Source organism: Biomphalaria glabrata, chromosome 7, assembly GCF_947242115.1.
Source record: "Biomphalaria glabrata chromosome 7, xgBioGlab47.1, whole genome shotgun sequence".
Classification (NCBI taxonomy): Eukaryota; Metazoa; Mollusca; class Gastropoda; family Planorbidae; genus Biomphalaria; species Biomphalaria glabrata.
The window spans coordinates 16755537-16777566 of record NC_074717.1 but is presented as its reverse complement, the minus strand read 5'-3'; the positions used below and the strand labels follow the sequence as shown (position 1 = coordinate 16777566).

At 31.9% G+C, this 22030-nt stretch overlaps 1 protein-coding gene and 2 long non-coding RNA genes across 4 annotated transcripts in view; 2 read left to right on the top strand and 1 right to left on the bottom strand.

The window, feature by feature from the left end:
- Positions 1-19806, bottom strand: part of LOC129927442 (uncharacterized) — a 29023-nt gene extending 9217 nt beyond the window's left edge. The window contains exons 1-2 of one of the 2 annotated variants that reach the window (XM_056036747.1): positions 19540-19806; positions 18655-19282 (exon numbers count right to left, since the gene is read on the bottom strand). In XM_056036747.1, the coding sequence (XP_055892722.1) occupies positions 18655-19250 (596 nt within the window). In that variant the 5' untranslated portion in view covers positions 19251-19282; positions 19540-19806. The remainder of the gene's footprint in view (positions 1-18654; positions 19283-19539) is intronic. The other variant, XM_056036746.1, reaches the window with a different exon arrangement.
- On the top strand, positions 2367-6135 carry LOC129927451 (uncharacterized). The gene is made up of 3 exons (XR_008779061.1): positions 2367-2936; positions 4002-4848; positions 6007-6135. It is a non-coding gene; the product is annotated as an uncharacterized LOC129927451 (long non-coding RNA).
- Positions 6271-8310, top strand: LOC129927450 (uncharacterized). Its single transcript, XR_008779060.1, has 2 exons — positions 6271-6505; positions 6868-8310. It is a non-coding gene; the product is annotated as an uncharacterized LOC129927450 (long non-coding RNA).
- Positions 19807-22030: the final 2224 nt, after the last annotated feature.

Below are 22030 nucleotides of genomic sequence, written 5' to 3'. Positions count from 1 at the left end.
TATTTATTTTTTGTTTAGTTCAGGATAAAAGGCGCTTACTTTTCGTGCGTTTTGTCTGTTGGTCGGTCTGTCGTTCACGTTTACATTTTAAAAAACACTAAAAGCTATTGAAAATCTCATTTAATCTTTAATGTTCCTTACAAAACATTTCCATAGTTTTGATCAGGGCTGGGCAATTTACGAAAAGCGGGCCATATGCAGCCCGCCAGAGTGTTTTATGCGGCCGCGTTTGTGCTCACAAACTAAACATATATAAATGCAAATAATTTAAAAAAAAATTATTTTAAATATACAAATTATTGGAACTTCTGTTTCTTATCACTTATGATGAAGAGGCTAAAGAAACAATGGTTATACATGCCATTCTAACAAGTTTAAAGTAAATGAAGATTATTCCTATTGGCAATATTTCGAAACATTTCAGTTTAATACACAAACACAGGTCAGTATTTATTCAATGCTATGAATAACCGTGTTGAAAGTTTTGGTTGACTTGAAATAAGATGGCAAGTGTAGAAACTGATCAGAAGCCCGTGCTTGGATTGAGAAAAACAGGTTATAAATAAATCAAATAACAATATCCAAACCAAAAACTCTTAACGGGAATGTTTGTGCTAAGATGCATTGAATATTATAACTAATATTCACCACAATATCTCAGTAATCAAAACTTATCAGAGCTAGGAGTCTTAACCAAGAAGTACTTGAAAATTTGGAAACAGAATATTCCGATGTTCGGAAACACAATAGTATCCGATGGCTTAGCATGGGAAAGGCAGTGAGAACTAAGAAGAATATGGACTCTCAATGAAGAAATAGTTATGTCCCTTGATTTGAATGACATTGACCGTGACTATGTTTATAATATTTCTAATGAAGAGTAGAAGACAGACATCATGTTTTTTATTGAAGATATTACAATGGGTTGTTTGCACATGAAATGCATGTGCATATTAAATCTTTTAAAATAAAGCTTTCCCATTTCTTCAGGCAAGCAACTGAAAACAGTTTTTGTCATTTTCCTTAGCTAAAAGGTGAAAATATTTCTAGTGAAATGGTTGAAAGGTACAAGAATTATTTGGACTCTTTTATAGTGGAATTTGAAAGCAATTTTTTTAAGACGTCAAGAACTTGGAACAGTTTTCAATACCCTCAGTTCACCATTTCATGCAGAAGCTAATTCAGCTTCATGGTACATACCTCCAAAAAAATTATGACTTGAAAGAGGACCTCAAGTAAGTTCTTCCGCGGGAGTTTTATGGATGCCAGAAGCCATAAACTTTGCAGCTAAACTTTCACATTATTTGGGTCCACATACATATGTGAACAATCTTTTTTTTTTGTTTTAATAAACATGTGTAAAAACAGGTTGATGTTATGACGGACTGTAATGTGATATATCACAAGTATAACAACTAGTAATCTAGTGGTGAAATGTTGTAATGTAAAAAGAAAGTAACAAAATTTAAAATCTTTATTCGCAAAATTCGTTTCAGAAATCGCTAACTCTTGTTATAAGTTCTCAATTGTGAGTGTACAAAATTAAATGTTTTCATATCGATATACATGCAGCCCCCCATTCCCCCTGTTTTTTTAATGCGGCCCTCTTTAGAAAAATGTTTCCCACCCCTGTTTTTAAGTATCTATAGTAGATTGTTTAACAAATCAATGTCAACGAATGTTTGTTTGCTCTTCTAACTTACATTACATATGTTGTTACGGTTTTTTAATGTAAATAAAATATAAATGCTAAATGAAAATCTCTATACTGACTTATATTTCGTTAACCATAAAGTTGTACCGGATATTGTTTTATAGAAAATAAATTATGTCAAATGTCCTAGTCCAAACCTCCCGCAGGACGACGGGGGATGGGAGCGGGCAGGGTTTGAACCCTCGACCGTCGATAAATCCGAACGACAGTCCAGCGCGCAAACCGCACGACCAGGCAGCAGACCATACATGAGATCAATATGAATGTTTATAGATCTAGTCTACGTCTAGATCTATCCGATCATCTTAGTCTTAGTGACTTAGTCTATAGCTGTAGTAGTTTAGATACGCAGATACCTTTGCCGACCACAGTGTTGTTTGTTAACAATATTTATCTCCCTTACCTATTTTGAACTTTCAATAACTTTTTTTTAAAGAGAGTTTTGTTCCTATGCTGTCAACTTATGATTTTTTAAGTGTATTTACTGAAATGAAGGTCTAAATAAAATGTTATTAATAAATTGATGAACTTGTTGTTTCTTCTTTTTTTTCTACTTATGAAATTATTAATTAAAAAATATATGTTAACAATTAGATCTATAATTAATATATTAACTCACCAAAGCGAAATAATGATAACAAATATTCATGAATTAAATGAAATGAAACACGCATCTAGATATACATGTTATGTTTAATTATTATTATTTTTTGAACAAAATTATGCATTATGACTTAGTGATCTTTTTAGAGCAATGACAATAAATGATATAGATCTAGTACGGGAAACTTATTACTATAAGAAATAATACTTTTATGTTTATCTGTTGATGATTAAGACTACAGTTAGATCTATACATTTCTAACGAATTTTGAGCGCTCTCTATTTTCGTAAAATCACACCACGAAGAGAAAGAATTTTATGAAGCTGACACAGATCAGTGTCCCTTTCTCTTTCGCCGTGAGGTCTTCTGAGTGGAGTCTACTATCTACCAGAGATTTTTTGGCGTGTGTTTTATGATCAGATAGGACTAATGTCTGTGTTTATAACTCTTACTACTACCTCTGGCTCCACCTCTCTTGGAGGGAGGATAGGTCGAGTGTAACTAGATCACGAACGTCTTTGTTAAACGTTACGTAGCACCTGTTAAACTATCATGTTTCACAATCTGAAATTTACTTTGCGTAGAGTGGGGAACAAAAGCCAATGTATAAAGAAACAGGTAAGAAGCATATACACTACTATTTAGATAATTTATGCATCTTTACTTTCGGAGTTCATTAAAAAAAAAAAACTCCTCACCTATTACACTAAATTTGTTTAAGATGTGTAGTTGTGGGGGGGGGTTAGCGACTCCACCTACCAACCCTTCTCTTCACATGGATCCACTAGCGCCCATGTATTACATTCCGTTACGGAGTCCAAAGCAAGTTTTTCTCTCCCGCCGTACCGTACAGGTGGCGATTGTCTCCATTTATTCTTACGTACCTTTAAACCCTCGCTGCGCCGGCCGTCAAACGCGATCTTTGTCTTTACGGCAGAACTAGGTGTGATGTAATCACCTTCCCCTGCTCGGAGCTTCGCCGGCGCCATGGTCATATTAGGTCATCTACTGCTAGGATCGCTGGTATGCTCATAAAGGGAGAAGGGCAAGGTACGGTGTTTTACTTGGTCAAAATTTATCCTTCTTCGCTTTCTTTGTCGGTTCGTTTCACCGACATGCAGTTCAACTGAGGTCTAGTCGGATGAGACTAAGACTGAAACGTGATGCAACATAAACCATGTCACGATCAAAACTCTCTTGGTTGTATCCTATAATGTCGGCCAGCTTGTACAGATAGTTATGTACGACAAAAACTCCCGTGGTTGGATCATATCGTGTTGGCCGGCAGTCTATAAGTAGTTACATCAAGAAGTAGTTATGTATGACAAATACACTCTGATTGTCATCGAGTCTAGTCCCCCTCCCCTATTTGGTCCACAGAAGTAGTGACATAGTATTTTTATCTTGAAGCTCTTTCATCTCATTAAAGAGATTTGATAAAGCCTTTGATTTTCATCGCCCCATTCCTATTTGGAGCCATCACAAGGTTACTAACTGTGATGCCATTGTAACATTTCCCGAATCTGTTATAAAAGCAGTTCCCTTCCACTCTTCAAGCCTATCATTACTTTCTCTACCATGTTGTAGATATTGCTTGTTCTTATATTGTGCATTGTTTTTCATTCAATATGATTATAAGCTACCGTACATAATAAGAGAAGGATAAAGAACTTGTACTTATAGCAGCATATGGAGCTGATGAAAAAACATGGGACAAATCTGCAGAAATGCTTGCAGCTGCTACACTACTGCAAAGAGACATCTATACATTCTTACCAAACCACAACAAAACAAAATACTCATGGCTATTATTAAAACCTTTATTTCATGATGCAAACACATACATACTATCTCACACAGACAACCATATATGCTGCAACATAACACTATTGCATACAAATGGTAATCACTTTGATGTGGTTGTACCACAAGAGGCCATATGTAACCGTTTTTTGACAAATCCACTGCTTGGAGTATGATGATTTAGCCTAAATTTTTAAGTGTTGATTAATATTTCATCTTACAATATATTCAGATTAGATCTATTTTGCTATTTGATTTTTTTTCTTGCCTTTGTATTTTATTACATAAAAATACATAGAAATATACCCATTTTTTAAAAGATACCACATTTTTCTTTTGCATGTCATTAATTTCATCATTAAATAAAAATTTTTATGTCCATTATTTTCATGTATTTAAAGTCAGGGTACCGGTATCTATTTATTTAATTACTTTTATTTTGCCAATAAAAGATATTTTGTTAGGCTTAGAGTTATTTTTTTTATTTTTCTATTAATTTTTTTGTCTGTTGTTATTACTTTAACTACATGATTTTAATTTCGATTTTTAGTTATTTTTCAAAGTACAAAAGATTGTTTGCATTTTAAATGAATTTTAATATTAGATCTAATAGCTGCTAGAAAGAAAGACAAAACAGCAACAGAAAAAAGTTGGCAAGTAATTCAAGGGAGATATTCTAGTACTAAGCCTTAAAACCAAAATGGCGTATTTCCAATGACAATATATGGTAAAAAGAAATAAAACTTAAAAATATATATTTTAAAAACTATTTATCTCCGAGGAAATCAAATTACATATTTGTAATCTGCATTTTTTTCTGCATATTCTGAAAATATAAGAGAAACCTAATTTAGCGTTTCTAGTGTCGTATACTAATCTATCTATTTCAAGCTAGACTTTAAGTTACTTTAACTTGTAGTTTGTAGATCTTGAAATTGGATCGAAATTCACCTTCTTCCTAAATTGTCTCTAAAGTCTGTAGTTGATTTGAGAGGCCCAACGAGGCAAGAGTCTATTACTATTAGTACTCTGGACTGTGTCTCTTGATCTATCTAGTAGGCCTACTTAGCTAGTGCATTAGCCTTAGCCATAGTGTAGTCAAATCTTGACAACTAGTCTTCTAGATCTAAGCTTCTAGAATAATTAGATCTAGAACAGGTTAGATTTAGAATATAAATGTATTTTACTAGCTAAAATACTAAATCTACTGATCTAAATTCTAGATAGATATACAATATATAGATCTAGATCCAGTTTAAATTTGGAATATAAAAATATTTACTAGCTAAAATTCTAAATCTACTGATCTATACTTAATATTTTAGATATTATATGACATCTACAAAAATTATTATTAAGATATAATTATAGATTCTAGACTAGTTATTTATGTACATAAAATATATAAATAAAAGATAAAATTTATGCAGGCCTAGATCCCATAAATTTATAATTGATCCAGATCTATCAGTAAAAGTTACCTTTGACGGGAAGTTTTACCCAATCTAATCTATACAAGACAATTTATAATCCATGCCTCGCCTACACCCCATACATTAAATAATAGTTCCCATGCCATGCCCAGACCCATGAGTTCATGAAATAATAAATGATGTGGTGTCAAGTTGGATCTATCCCCTGAAATTCAGCATTTTAATATAAAACTCACATATCTAGTTAATTATTTGTTATGACACTCTGATCAACTTGGACTTGTGTGATACATATATGTTTCTTATCAGATTTAATGAATGAAGTTTTGGTGCATTTTAAGGCTACAAAGGTATCATCAGGTGCATTCTAACCATTGGTATTTTTCCTGGCAACATTTCTATTCTAGTCTGTGATAAATTATAAATTTAAAAAAATGTTTGTAATGTTTCAGTTATTAACAAGTAGAACCATGCCAACCAGTTCTGATGATGTACCAGAATGGCTCAAGGATCATACTTATACTATTTCTACTCTCTGGGCAGACATTAATAACATTGGCATCCATTCAATATTTATTGTAAGTACTAGTTATCTAAAAGATGTTTTATGAAGTATGATTTTCATGGTCAAGCAACATCCAAATATCGGGGATGGAATTTAACATAACACTCTTAAGCAAATTCATCTTTCATGAATGCCTAATATACCTTGGCTGTTGTGCAGGCTATTCCTTTACAATAAACTGTTAGATGAAATTAGGCAAAATTATGTCTGATAATTTGTATGTTTGATACAACAATGTATTCAATTTAATAATATTATTTTTTTATTTTAATGTTTTCAAAAGAAATTAGCCAATATGCCTAATTGTATAATTACAGTTATGTTTGGAAATGCAAGAAAAAGGCACGCATTCCTGACAAGTCAATGATTGGTTGCACCTCTTAAAGGTAAGGTACTGCAATTTTTCCCTATGCACTTTTCTCATAAGCTGAAGTACTTGCATTTTTGAAAAACTAGTTTTCCATTAAAATGTAAATCATAATATATGTTATAGTTGCTTTTAGATGAGTGTAATGTCCATCAAATTAACTGAATATCTGCCTTCACCTTTAGTAATAATTCATAACTATTAAGGTCAGGGCCATGTCTACACATTAACACAGTAGCTCCTTTTAGGTACAGACTATTTTTAGAATGGCAAAATTATATAATTATACTTAATAACATATATACGTTTAGCATGGTCAACACATATGTCACACATATTTTTATATTTTTTAAAAATCCTTTTATTTATTTTTATAACTAGATAACTTTCTGTTATGAGAAAAGATGAGATTCTTGGACTCCAGCACCACCAGAAAGGAAAATCCCATCATGTTGCAAAATAAAAGTCTTGGACCAATTTTAATTTAAGATATATATATTATACTGTAAGCTCTATACATATTTATGTATATCCTGTCATTCAGCCAACAGGTTTGGATTTAGTATTTCTTTAAATCTGTTTGATATTGTACTTGAAAACTATTAATCTGAGCCCCATTAAAACAATAGGGAGTGCAGTGAATGAGTGATAAAGCACTTGGCTTCTGAATTGAGGGTTCCTGGGTTCTATTAAGACTGGGATTTTCAATTTCAGAATTCAAAAGGCTAGGGATACATGGCAATAGTAAGGAATAAAGGAATAAGTAAAGGCAGTTTGGGGATCCATGGCTGAATGGTTAAGTCATGGGTCTGAATCTCTGTGAAGACTCAGATTTAAAATTTTTAGATTTTTGGGTGCCCCTGAGTCCACCTAACTCTAATGGGTAGCTGACTTTCGTTTTGGAAAGTAAAGATGGTTGGTTGTTGTGCTGGCCACATGATGCACTGGCCAAAGAATCAAATGACCTTAACATCATCTGCCCTATAGATTTTGAGGTCTGAAATGGGATTTTTTTTCAAAAGGTGGTTGGTTGTTGTGCTGGGTACATGACACCCTCGCTAACCATGGGGCACATAAACTGATAAACTTTATATCATCTGCCCCATAGATTGCAAGATATGTAAGGGAAATTTTACTTTTTTAAAATTAAAATAAGAATCTAACAAAAGTAAACATATAAAATATGGTGCATTCTCCTTAAAACTAAAACCTGGTGCGAAGGTTTAAAATGTTGGCAAAAAAAAAGCAACATCATATATTCTTAATTCCCTTAGCAAAACTTACTGAGAAGAACATGCATGTTGTTCCCTCATAAGTTTCTTGACAGAGGAAATCTTGTTTATATTAGATTTGAATTAAGCAAATTAAGAAAAAAATCTTGATCATTATTTCAAATGGTTGTATCTAAACCTTATGAATTATTTTTCAGTTATAAGTATATTGAGATGAATGGATAATCATGAAATTGTTAAATAATTGCTGCTATCATTCCATTGACTAAAGAACTGTACCATAATTATTATTTTTTTTTAATTAATTTCAAAATGATTTTTTTCAAGCATAGAGTTCACATAGATCTTGAGTGAATTTTTTTTTTATTTGACTATGCTTCAATTTTATTGTATCATATTAGTTTTTAATTTTTATTACCCAGAATATTTAAAAAATGAGTACACTATTTCATGTAATAATGTAACTTGGTATTTACACAATGCTCAACATACGCTATAATCTTTAAGCCATACAGATTTGTATAAATTAACTTGTTTAAATACATTGTAAATGTATATTGTTTGGATAAGAATAAAGTTTTTCTGTAGACAATTATTGTTCAAGATTTGTTGATACTCCTGCTTAATCAATTATATATACAGGCCATTAGTTTTAACACGTCTGATAATAAATGACAGTAGTGAATGAAAATTTGTCATTATTTCAGCTGCTTTAGGCCTACATCAATGTGAGGTACCAGTACTTTGATTGTGTCATATAACAATTTAAAGCAACATTTTGAAATGAATAGTCTGTAGAATTGACAGTAAATACATTTAAGTGATGGGCTGTGATCTGCATGAATTGATAGCTGATCATGTATTGAATTTGTGTTTTTGATCTTTACTTCAAGTAAATGTTAATGAAGCCAACACCAAACCAAATAAAGCTTCTGGACCTGATGGTATTCCAGCTAGATTACTCAAAGAACTAAGTAATGAGCTAGCCCCAGTGTTCAAAATACTCTTTCAGGCTTCACTTAACCAGGGCAGAGTACCAAAGGACTGGAAAGAAGCTAATGTCACCCCCCTATTTAAAAAAGGAGAAAAATCTGACCCAGGGAACTACAGACCAGTATCACTTACCAGCATCACATGTAAAATCCTAGAACACATAATATGTAGCAACATCATAAACCACTTAGACAAACATAATGTCCTCACACCATACCAACATGGCTTTAGGAAATATAGATCATGTGAAACACAACTAATAGGACTAATTGATGATTTTTCAAAAGGTTTAGATAATAGTGAACAAATAGATGCTATCTTACTAGATTTTTCTAAGGCTTTTGACAAAGTTCACCACCATAGTTTGCTTAAAAAATTAAAATATTTCGGCATTAATGGTCCACTGCATCAGTGGATTAAAGACTTTCTGATAGGGAGAGAACAAACTGTAATAATAAATGGCTCTAAATCAACACCGATAACAGTAAACTCAGGTGTACCTCAAGGTACAGTCTTGGGTCCACTACTATTTTTAATTTACATAAATGATTTACCAAATTGCATTAGTTCAGGAACAAAAGTCAGATTATTTGCAGACGATTGCATAATATATAGAACAATAAAAACAACACAAGACACAGATATTTTACAAAGAGAATTAGATGAATTACAGAAATGGGAATCAAATTGGAGCATGTCTTTCCACCCAGAAAAATGTCAGTTGTTAAGAGTAACAAAAAAACTAAAACAAATTAATTCCACTTATCTTATTCATGGCAAACCAGTATCACAGACTAAAAACGCAAAATACCTAGGTGTTATAATAAATGAAAAACTATCATGGAATCCACATATTGATGAAACTACAAAAAAATCAAACAAAGCATTAGGATTTATTAAAAGAAATTTCTATAAATCAAATAAGAACATAAAACTAAAATGTTACTTAACCTTGGTTAGGCCAATAATAGAATATGCATCCTCCGTTTGGGACCCCTCAACTCAAGAAAACATTAAGAAACTAGAACAGACACAAAATAGAGCAGTGAGATTCATAACAAACGAATATTCACATTTGACTAGAGTAACACCTTTAGTAAAATCACTAAATTTAGAAAGCCTTCAGGACAGAAGGCTCAAAAGTAAAGTAGCAATCATACATAAAACACTGAACCATAATCTTCAAATACAAAAACAAAATTTAATAAAATACTCTGAAAGACACAAAGATAAAGGCACATTCCTCGTCCCATATGCTAGGACAAATTTGTACAAATACTCCTTCTTCCCTAGTGCTATTAGAGCATGGAATGGGTTGCCTGAGCTAGCCAGGAAAACCAGTGACTTGGCAGAATTTAAGTCATTGGTTAATATGCATGACTAAATGCATGACGCGTAGGACGTAATCATCTTCTTTTTTGAAGTAACGTCTGTATTATATAAGATAAGAAGATAAGAACAATTAATTTTTAATGAATAAATAATTTCAAAATAAATACAAAAGAACCATAAACATCTACTTTAGTTTAATAATTTTTTTTTCATCAGAACAGAATTTCCAACTTTGCATTCTTAAAATAAAATATAATTTTTTTAGAGTAGTCAGAACACAAAATCATAGTTTTAAAATATTAAGTAAATTAAGCTAAGCTGTGATTTCTTATAAACATTTGTATATAGACTATACACAATTTAATTATTATTTTTCATCAAGTTGCAGGAACTAGTACATGTACTTATGCCTATTTGACAATAAAAAACCTTAGTCAATGAAAAAGTAATACTAGTAAATGAGATAAAAGTAAACTAAATATCATCAATGCTATTGAACCCACACTTTTTTTTTTTAATCTTGTTTGGTGGACTGCAATTAAAGTTCCTATTAATTTTACTGATCGTCTTAGCTGAAATGCCAGTGTCGTCTCTTTGAAACCTAAGCTTATTTTCTTGGTAACTGGAAGTCCAGATATTTGGAGTTTCATTTTAAGCACCTATAATTTCCGAAATGGCATTCCGATAGGCAAAACCTTTTGCCTAACATGTCATATGCACTTAAAGAGGTACCACAGAAATGCTTTAAAGACAAGCTTAGGCGCCAACTTACTTTAACTGACATAGAATAAGAGAGCACCTGGTTGCATACAGCTTCAGAACGAGACAGCTGAAGGTCACTTACAAAGGTGTGGTATACACCAATGAAAATTAATTGCTGAGGGTAGACGACAAAAAAAAAAAACTGATTCTACCACAGGTGAACAATGGTTATGCCTGTGCTCAGTGTGGCATAATATGTAGGTCACAGCTGGGGCTGAGTAGCCTCTGGAAACATAGCATTCCTCATAAGTCTTAGGAATCAAATACAGGCCTATCATTTTTGTAGCATAGTTTGTAGCTTCTGTAAATGCATGAAATGCCGTCACAAATGACACAAGTCCTCTGTGAGTTTGATGGATTATAAACATCTTACTTCTTTGCCTTATATTAAATGGTCCTTCTCTCTGTTCCACTAGGTACTTGCGTTTATCTAAATATCATTGATATATCGTAACATGTCATCAAATTAAAGCTAGAATCTCTGCAACTCGTGTACAAGTCAGAAGTCATCAATAACACTTGCCATTTAAAAAATAACAATTTAGATTAGTCAAATTAGTGACTGATATTATTCGATTCATTTAGGCCTATAATTTTTTTATTTGAATATATGTGAGCTTGTGCTCCCAGAGCTATATTTTTATATATTTTATTTTTATAGGCTAGTGCCAAACTTATTATTTCTACTTCCGCTTTTTGTGTATAAAAAGTGATGCCACGCTGTTTTAAAAACAGTTCAGTGTACAGTTGACCAGTGGTCAGTACCATATCTGTCTTTGTGACAGCTGAATATCTTTGTGGTCTGTCGTCTAATTATACTTTTATTCCTGTACCTGGGACGGCCTGTAAGTGTAGAAATATTTTATATTTTTTACTTGATCTATACTATGTGTAAGGTAGTTATTTTATTTTCTACTTGGACTATTTGTCATAATAGTTGACAACATGCTGTACGGAAGATGGCGGCGTCCATTAGTCCTAATAGAATATAGATCTAATATAGTTTTGCATTTATGTATTGCAGGCTATTGTTACTGCTTTTAACTGCTGCTTTTAGCTGCTGCTGTTGAATATTACTGCTAATAGCTGCTGTTTATAACTGCTGTTGTTAGATCTATTCTAATTCTAGGGAATCTAGGATCTAGTGTTATTTTGTTTCTGCTATTGATAGTTTTGTTATTGTTTCTGTAGATCTATTCTAGATCTAATTCTAGGGAAGCTAGTGTTACTTTGTTTCTGCTATTGATAGTTTTGTTATTGTTTCTGTAGATCTATTCTAGATCTAATTCTAGGGAAGCTTAAGCTAGTGTTATTTTGTTTCTTTATTATCGCCTTAGTAAACATAGTTATATTTATAGTCTTGTTTCTCAGTTCTGTTCTTAGTGAATAGTAAGGTACTGAGCCTAAGGATAAGATATTCTTGTTATAGTGTTAGTGTTATGAGTGTAATAGTAGGATATTGTAGATCTAGACTAGTTTATTGTAGTGTGTTTGTGTAGATCTAGGTCTAGTGTAGTAGTTGTAGTGATTTTGTTAGATAGTTGGTTTGATCAGTTTGTGTTAGTTAGTTTGGTTAGTTTGTTAGTGTTTGTAGTGGTGTAGATTTAGAGGGTAGTTTATAGTGGTTAGTGTATATATTATATTTTATTATTATTTGATTCCATGTAAATAAAGTTTCATTTTGTTTATTTATACTAAACTAAAGTTTGTTATCTTGTTTCCATTTAGTTTAGTTTAGTATGTCTGGTTACTTAGGTGACTCTAGCCCCTTGGTCGTAGACTGAGGTGTCACAGATGAGCCCACCCAGTAGCGCAAACATCTGCCTACTGTTGGTAAATTTTAATGTTGAGCAGCAGAGAATAGGTCTCTCTCTCTATCCACTCGCGCCTGCCTGACCTGCTCACATATATAATGATCCTTTACACTTTGTGACTTTACTAGTATACTTTGGAGTAGACTTGTTGAGCTGAAGTCGGAAGTACACTGTGATCTACTAGATTACTAGATCTATATTATATAGAAGTAGAGAAAGTATCTCATCAGTAGTATCTGTCATATCGTGATCAGTAGGCGGCTGCAGGTTTATAGATCTAGATGACAAAAACCCTGGCTAGATTTAGATCTACTGGTCTAGACATCTAGATCTAACTAGAATTAAACTAGAAAACTGAATTAGAGAAGTAGCTTTCTGGATCTAGAACTAGAATCTATATATATTATATAGTAGCTTCTTATATTAGGCACAGCTCATCGAAATCTCCTTTAAGAAACACGTCGCTTTTTTTGTTTATAATTAATTTGTTTTTATGTTTGGAGCTAAAAACGATGTTTCGGGACAGTGCATGTCCAATTTTAGATAAGTTCCTGTATTTTTGTTCCGCTTTTTCAAAGCAGATGGCAGTTTTTTAGATTCTCGGTAACCAAGTATGTAAAGCTATTGTTTAAACCTCCCCCGGCAATTCATACCCATATAAGGGATGAAGGCTATATTATGAGCCTGTTTGATCGTAGAAAGACATTCCAATCACATTCATACTGTTAGCTGTTAAATAAAATTAAAAAAGGAGGTGTTTCAAAAAAATAATAATGAATTAAACACATTCTCCTATAGTGCACAAGGCAAAATCGTAATAAGAAATATTATTGGGATTAATAAATCTATGATTTTTTTCAATAAATAAATGTGACCTAGATCGAGATATCTAGAATATATAATTTATGAATGAAAGAAAAAGTGCGGGCTGCTAATTTGAAGCCAGAGACCATGCCCACTGCAGGTGATCACGCCAGGCGAGCGCTGGTGGTGAGGAGAGGTATACACTAAGCGTGTAGTGTCACAACCTATCATACAGGCAGTGGAGGGAAGGGGGAGAGAGTCATGAAAAGAATTATAAGCATCAATGGGAGGGAGGGGATGTTAAGGTGTAACAAAACGAACATCCAAATTATGAAAAGAAGAGGGTCCTTGGATGGGAATTAAAAGAAAGAGACAAAGAATACATGTAGCCTAGTTGAAAATATCATGTTTATTAAATTATAATAATTAATAGATCTATAATTATATAAATTTATTTCTGTCTGTTTCTACACATAGATTATATAGGTAGGCATATATATATATATATATATATATATATATCTAGAGAGAGAGAGAGGCAATATACTATAAATACATATTATATTGCAGAAGTGAATCTACTTCTTTTAATACAATCTAAATAATTTTTAATTAACACAGATATAATTTATTAGCAATAACATAGTGGTGTTTCTTAACGGTGCTCGATGTGCGCTAAAGGAGAAAGCACAAAAACTGCGTTTATTATAGGAGCATGAAGTGACCTGATTTATTTTAAAATAAAATCTTGACTATGGGTGGTAATACAAAGGAACACAGCTATTTTTATAGTCCTTTAGTTGCAGAATAAGAATCTGCTTTCAGTTTTTTTGTAAGTTAAACCGTCACCAAATAAAAAAATGAAATAAAAATTTGACCTAGTTCCCGAATACGGTGTGCCTAATATAAGAATCTACTATATAGATCTAGTTGCGTCGAACGCTTAATTTTTGGTTGTTGTTTTTAATAAATGCACATAAAATACATTGTATTTTGGCAATAAAAATACCCAGTTGGTAGTCAAGTAATTCTAATAATTAATTAATGAATGACTATCAGTATTTGTTTTAGATCTATCAGATTCATATGACTTATTATTTATACTTATTTTATATCATTCGTCCAAGAAAATCTAGATCTATTTCATTTTAGATTAGGCTATAGTTTTTTTTTTTTTTTTTTTGGTCATTTTATTTAGGCTACAATATTACCAAGATGAACTTTTTCTTTGTTTCCCATGAGACGTGTATGCCTATAGCCTAGTCCTTTCGATAATAATAATAAAAAAAACGATTAGAAATGCGTAGCTTGGAGTGTCAAAACTGTATTAGGCCTCCTATTTTTATTTTTATTTCGTGCAATTTAGTATATATATCGTAACAAATACGCATTTAGCGGAACGGTAGACGCAGGTCTTCATCCAGATTTAGTGTAAATAAACCAAACACAGAAACACTGAAAAATTGTATTTTCGGAATTTAGATTCTATTTTTTTGAAAAAAAGTGGCATTTTATAGGGTGGTCGAAAAAAAAAACTTTTGTGACGATCTCTTATTCGGGAAAATTTTATCTATTATATCAGATAGTCAGAAAATGGATGAAGTTTTTACACATCTAATCAAATAGAGCGTACGAAAGTTTTACACCCATTGCAAGGGACTGACGGAGTAAATCTTTTCTTTGGCATCATCATGGATTTCTCCACATTGCACCATGCGCGAAAATGATGCGCGACGGCACTTCGACTCTCTTTGGCTTTGTAAAAAACTCGAAGCTGGTGTTCCATTAGTATAGTTCCATGGTTTAATTATCAATATCAAATTGTTCCGTATTTTAGACTTAAAACAAATGCTATGTCAAATGACTTTTTTTTTTTAAAAAATATCGACAATATTTCAGGATTTTAAAATAAGAAAGTAATTTACTAGAAACGATTATTGAACATTTTTTTTAGACTTATTTTACATTTAATTTTCTTGCTGAAACATAACAGATGTTTTTTTATCGGTAAAGAAAGTTCCGGATTTTGTTTTGAAAAAGAAATCGACCTTTAAGTTTCTTACAAATAGTCGCCAAAATTGTTCCGAATTTTATATGAAAAATATACTAACGCCAAATAACTGTTTGAAATCCCTCTTCTAATAAAAAAAAAACAAACCTTATTATCATTTACGAAAATCGGTTGTTCCGGATCTTTTATGAAAAACATTTTAACTCTATTTATGTAAAATCGCACTTCCCTCTTACACTACATTTAATTTTGTAGCTAAAACATTACAAAATCTAATTATTGTCAATAATACATTTCGATTTTTCAAGGAAAACAACTCCTAACCCTAAAGTATGGTTTGAAATTCTCTCCACAAGGCTATGGTACATCTAATTTTCATACGAGACCATCCCAAAAATGTATTTAACGATATTAGATTTATCTAGAAGTCTAATTTTCTCTCGCTATATATATATATATATATATATATATATATATATATATATATATATATATATATATATATACTAGCCTAACATTATCCGCGGCCTGCGGGTGTAAGTTTGTGTTTACTAATCTAGTGGATTGGATTTAGATGTATGTTAAACTTAGCTAATGATCCTTTTAAGTTTTCTTCTCTTTCGCTACGAAAATAAAATTAGTTTTGCGAAAATGGGTTTACCCGAAGCCGATACATTCATGAATGGGATTATAAAGTAAACAATTAAACGAAATAATTTTTAGTACGTGATTCATGAATGAATCTAGGCCTATCTCAACTCGGCTTCGCAGTTTTAGTAAACGAATGTAGTCTATTAAAAATCTTTAGAAAACCAAATTTGAATGTTATTTGATCAAAATATGAAATGAATGGACTATAATTAGTATGTTCATGTGTTAAAGTATAAAACTATCTGTGCGAAGAGAAGTTTTATCATCCTAGAGATGAATTAGAGTTTTAGACCTAGGGATGGAAAGAAACATTACGGTATTGTCTAATGAAGGAATGTTCGTCAGGAAATCTGTAGTCACAAATATATGGAACTAATTTATGTAAAAAATGGTTTTGAAACACAAATTTGAAGGTTAATTTGATTACATAATGAAATCAATGGACCTTCCTTTGTATTTTCATGTGTCAAAGTAAAAAACTATCTGCGCAAAGTGTATTTCTTAAAATTAGATCTAGATCTAAATCCTTTCGATCCTTTTTCATGTCAACACTGTAAACATGGCCTAGATCCATAAATACTATAGCTTTAATAGGGTCGGTCAACTTTATTTTTTATGGGTCTTAGGTTTGTTTTAGGGCTACAATACATACACTACCGTCTAAGTTAGTACCCAAGGAACATTCCTGCCAAGTTTTATCAAGATTGGTCAAGCGATTTTGATGTCTATTCGTCACATACATACATACAAACGCCAAACATTCTACTTTATAGTATACTAGCCTGACATTACCCGCGGCCTGCGGGTCTAAGTTTGTATTTACTAATCTAGTGGATTGGATTTAGATGTAAGTTAAACTTAGCTAATGATCCTTTCAAGTTTTTTTCTCTTTCGCTACGAAAATAAAATTAGTTTTGCGAAAATGGGTTTACCCACATTCATATCTATTAAAAACAAAAAGAGCGATAGCTTTGTTAAATGAATGGGATTATAAAGTGAACAATTAAACGAAATAATTTTTAGTACGCGATTCATGAATGAATATAGATCTAGGCCTATCTCAACTCGGCTTCGCAGATTTCGTAAACGAATGTAGTCTCTTAAAAATGCTTTAGAAAACCAAATTTGAATGTTTATTGGATCAAAATATGAAATGAATGGACTATAATTAGTATGTTCATTTGTTAAAGTATAAAACTATCTGTACGAAGAGAATAATCATCTCAGAGTTGAATTAGAGTTTTAGATCAAGGGATGGGATTATAAAGTAAACAATTAAACGAATTAATTTTTAGTACGCGATTCATTACGGTATTGTCTAATGAAGGAATGTTCGCCAGGAAATCTGTAGTCACAGATATTAGGAACTAATTTATGTAAAAAATGCTTTTGAAACACAAAATTGAAGGTTAATTTTATTATATAATGAAATCAATGGACCTTCCTATGTATTTTCATGTGTCAAAGTAAAAAAAAACTATCTGCGCAAAGTGTATTTCTTAAAATTAGATCTAGGTCTAAATCCTTTTGATCTTTTCTCATGTCAACATTGTTAACCATGGCCTAGATCCATAAATACTATAGCTTTAATAGAGTCGGACAATTTTTTTTTTTTTTTGAGGTTCTTAGGTTTGTTTTAGGGCTACAATACATACACTACGGTCTAAGTTAGTTCCCAAGGAACATTCTTGTCTAGTTTTATCAAGATTGGTCAAGCGGTTTTGATGTCTATAAGTCACATACAGACATACACCTCACATTCTACTTTATAGTATATATAATATATATATATATATATATATATATATATATATATATATCTATATATATATATATATATATATATATATATATATATATATATATATATATATATAAACATTCGGAAAAATCTATTTTAAATACTATTGTGATGTTTCGGAAGGGAAATTAAAGGTTAATCAGATTTTCAATAGCTTTTAGTCTTTTTGTTTTCGATACTTACATAACGGACAGACAGACTGAAAGACAAAAGGCACACAAAAATGTGGCTTTAATCCTTATCTATCTATCTATCTATTTATCTATATATCTATATCTATCTATCTATATATATATATATCTATATATATATATCTATATATATATATATCTATATATATATATATATTTAAAGTGTCCAGTTTACCAAAGGCCAAATTATCGGTCCCCATTTACAGGTGGTTAAATTTGCAGACACCAGATGAACAGCATCTGAGTTTAAACGCAAAATCTCTTGTAATCTTTTTTTTTTTTTTATTGAAGGAATTAACTCGTAGAGCGTCAGCTATTTTAACTAGAATAATTTTGAAAGCATAATAGTCGAAATAACCAAGCAGACAAAAAATTCGAATAAAAAGCAGTTACTTTTTTTAACAATTAGCTAGAAAACCTATAATAAAAGCTTCGTTTTAATAAATATTCTATGTTATGAAACGTGAAAAGAAAGGTTTGTTTTAAATTTATCAAAAGAAGAAATATAAGTAACGTAGATGAAATAAGTAACCATTATTTAATAAAAAGGAGAAATGTAAGGAAATCGATTATTTACCTGAGCATGTGATTCTCTGTACAAAGAGAAATATTTTCATCCATTACACGCTTGAATTCATCTCTTAAAATTCTTAGTGTTGGAACGCAAATAATTCTGTGATTGTTCTGGTCAAGGTTTGATACATCATTGATTTTGTTATAATCAATGCAGAAAGATTGATCACTTTTGTATTGTGAACATTTTGGTTCTGTTGCATTACCCACTTTGAGATACTTTTCTAGCAAGCACGCAAGGAAAAGATAGATAGAAGAATGCAAATCTTTAGCATCTTTTCCCCGTTTTATATCTTGTAAAAAATTGGCAATGTGTTCTCCCAGTTCATTTTGCACTTGATTGTCAGAACTATTTATTCTGAGATTATTTTCGACTCCTTCTCTATAAAGAAATCTTAAAAAATGAAGAAGTTCTGGATTTGTTCGATTGATTTCAGTAGATTCCAAAAAATCTTGACAGTAGCTCATAAATAGAGAGTTGCAAAGACCATTAGTGTAGTTGATGTCTTTGTTAGTCTCAGTGCCTTGTAGTATATTTCTGTGTCCGATTTTATAATCAGTACTTTGTTCACAGGGAAATATTTGATCGCAATCCATCATTGGCTCATTTGTTTAAACACTACTTTAATCATCTAAAAGGATATGATGCATATATTTAAAGGCTGACATGCACGTATTTATATTTTCTGTTTTTAACGACCAGAACAAGGTTTTTAGAGATCTAGAATCTATATATTAGGTCACAGAAAAAACAACTAGATCTAGATAGATCTAGTAAATATCTCAACTGAAATATTCTATATAGTTTTAGACTATTGTAAAAAGTTAATAAGATATCTACTAGACCAATCTACAAGGTTTACGTTTATTTTACTGATTTAACACAGACCTTACCTTTGAAAATACCTTGATATCTAATTCTACCTATCACATTTCTAGCTTTTCCTATTAGCAGCTCTCTAGAACTAGAAACATGTTTTCAAAATCTATTCAGTTTTCAATGACGTGTTTCATTCAAACCATAGACATTATTAATTCGATTTCCGCCCCAATTCGATTGAAATCTTGTCTATTGAACATACGCAGAGTGTACTTATGTTATTTTTTAACAAGAACGAATAATGAATAATAGAAAAAATTGAACTATTTCCCCGCCCCTATCCCCTCCTGGAAAATATTCTGGATAAACTTTCTAACAGGCTTATAGATTCAGATTATAGACATATTTTTGTGACGTTACGTACCGGTACGGCGTACCGGCACCTTTTTGAAAAAGTATTACTTTTTTTTGTATTTTAACGTATATTATTAATTTTTACAAAAAAGCACTGTATAGCCTATGTATATACTGTATATATATATAGCCTTGCAGCTATACACAATCATGGGAAAGGCTTCGGGAGTTAACCCTGAGGAAAAATCAGGAGCTGGCGACCCTTAGGCAGTTTGCAGCACCCAGTGCTACACTCTGGCAGAACCTGCGACGCCACTGACCCCAAACTGTATCGGCACTGCCGTTCCTTTGGATACATCTGCTGTGTGGAGAGGGGGGAACTGATGTGTGAGCGACATCGTTCCGACCACAGCTAATGCCCAGGCATTCATCTCACCGAGGCCATAGATATATATCTACTTTATAAAGTAGAAAGTAAGGCGTATATATGTATGTATGTTTGTTTGTATGTATGTATGTTAAGAATAGAAATCAAAACCGTCTGACCAATCTTGATAAAACTTGGCAGTTATGTTCCTAGGGTGCTAACTTAAACCGTAGTGTATGTATTGTAGCCCTAAAACAAACTTAAGACCCTGAAAAAAAAAGTTGACCAACTTTATAACTTCATCAATCTAGGCCATGTTTACTATGTTGACATGAGAAAAGATCGAAAGAATTTAGATCTAGATCTAATTTTAAGAACTACACTTTGCGCAGATAGCTGTTTTACTTTGACACTTGAAAATACAAAAGAAGGTCCATTGATTTCATTATATAATGTGTTTCAAATGCATTTTTACATAAATTCGTTTCTTATATCTGCGAATTTTGAATTCCTGAAGAACATTCTTTCGTTAGACATTAGGCGAAATGTTACGCATCTCTATTCCTAGGTCTAAAACTTTAATTCAACTTTAAGATGATAGAACTTCTCTTCGCAAAGATAGTTTTATAATTAAACATATGAACATACTAATTATAGTCCATTCATTTCATATTTTAATCAAATTTGTTTTCGTAAAGCATTTTTCACACATTCGTTCACTAGCTTCGAAGCCGTGTTGAGGTATTTATTGTAATAGTTTCATTCATGAATCTAATTTAAAAAGGTCACACATGCACAGAGCGAAGCCTTCACGCGCAGAATAAACTCTAGACTCTAGATTAGTTTAGATATAGATCTATGTCTAACTCAAGATCTAGATCTACTTTATACTTTAACACATGAACATACAAAATTAAGTCTATTCATTTCAAATTTTAATCAAATATATGTAGGCCTACTAGCAAGTGACGATGAGGATGGCTGCCTGGTCGTGCGGTTTGCACGCTGGACTGTCGTTCAGATTTATCGATGGTCCCGGGTTCAAACCCTGCCCGCTCCCATCCCCCGTCGTCCTGCGGGAGGTTTGGACTAGGAAGTAATTATCTTCAACTCTGAAGGAACATCCGAAACATGTAAAACATTTTACAAACAAACAAGTGTTTTTATTTGAAAACAAAAAATGGATCCATTAGCTATTTAGATAGCTCCATTCCTACTATTTTTACATTCAAGCATTCCCTTTACTTATGCAATTATTATTTCGTTTAATTGTTTACAAATCACTCTCGGTGACTATATTGAAAGTGATACGCAAATTAAGACCCGCGGGCTTACATAGTTTTTTACTTTGACACATGAAAATACAATATATAGTGATGTGATATAGAGATGCCTACGTGCCAAAATGGAAATGTCTATTACCAGACCTGGAAATGTGTATTTTAAGGGGCAAATGTGTATTTTCCTAAATATAAAGAAATAAACTCGGGAGAGACTAAATATTATTCAAGCACGTAATATACTCGAAATGCAGCAATCCTAAAGTTAACACAGCATAAAATTATATAAGACATTTTGTATAATTATCAAAATATTTACACTTATAATCTTTGTCACAGAGTTTTCTAGAATATGATAAAATAATACCTCTAGTGATCTAAGGTATTACCGCTGGCCATTTTTTCTTTCTAAGCCATCATCTTTTGGTAATCGGAAAGCATCTATTTATATGTGAGCTTGCGCTCCAAGAGCTATTTTTATATGTATTTTATTTTTACTATTTTTATAGGTAAGGACTATTTTTAGATATTTTTTATAGGCTAGTGCTAGAATTAGTAG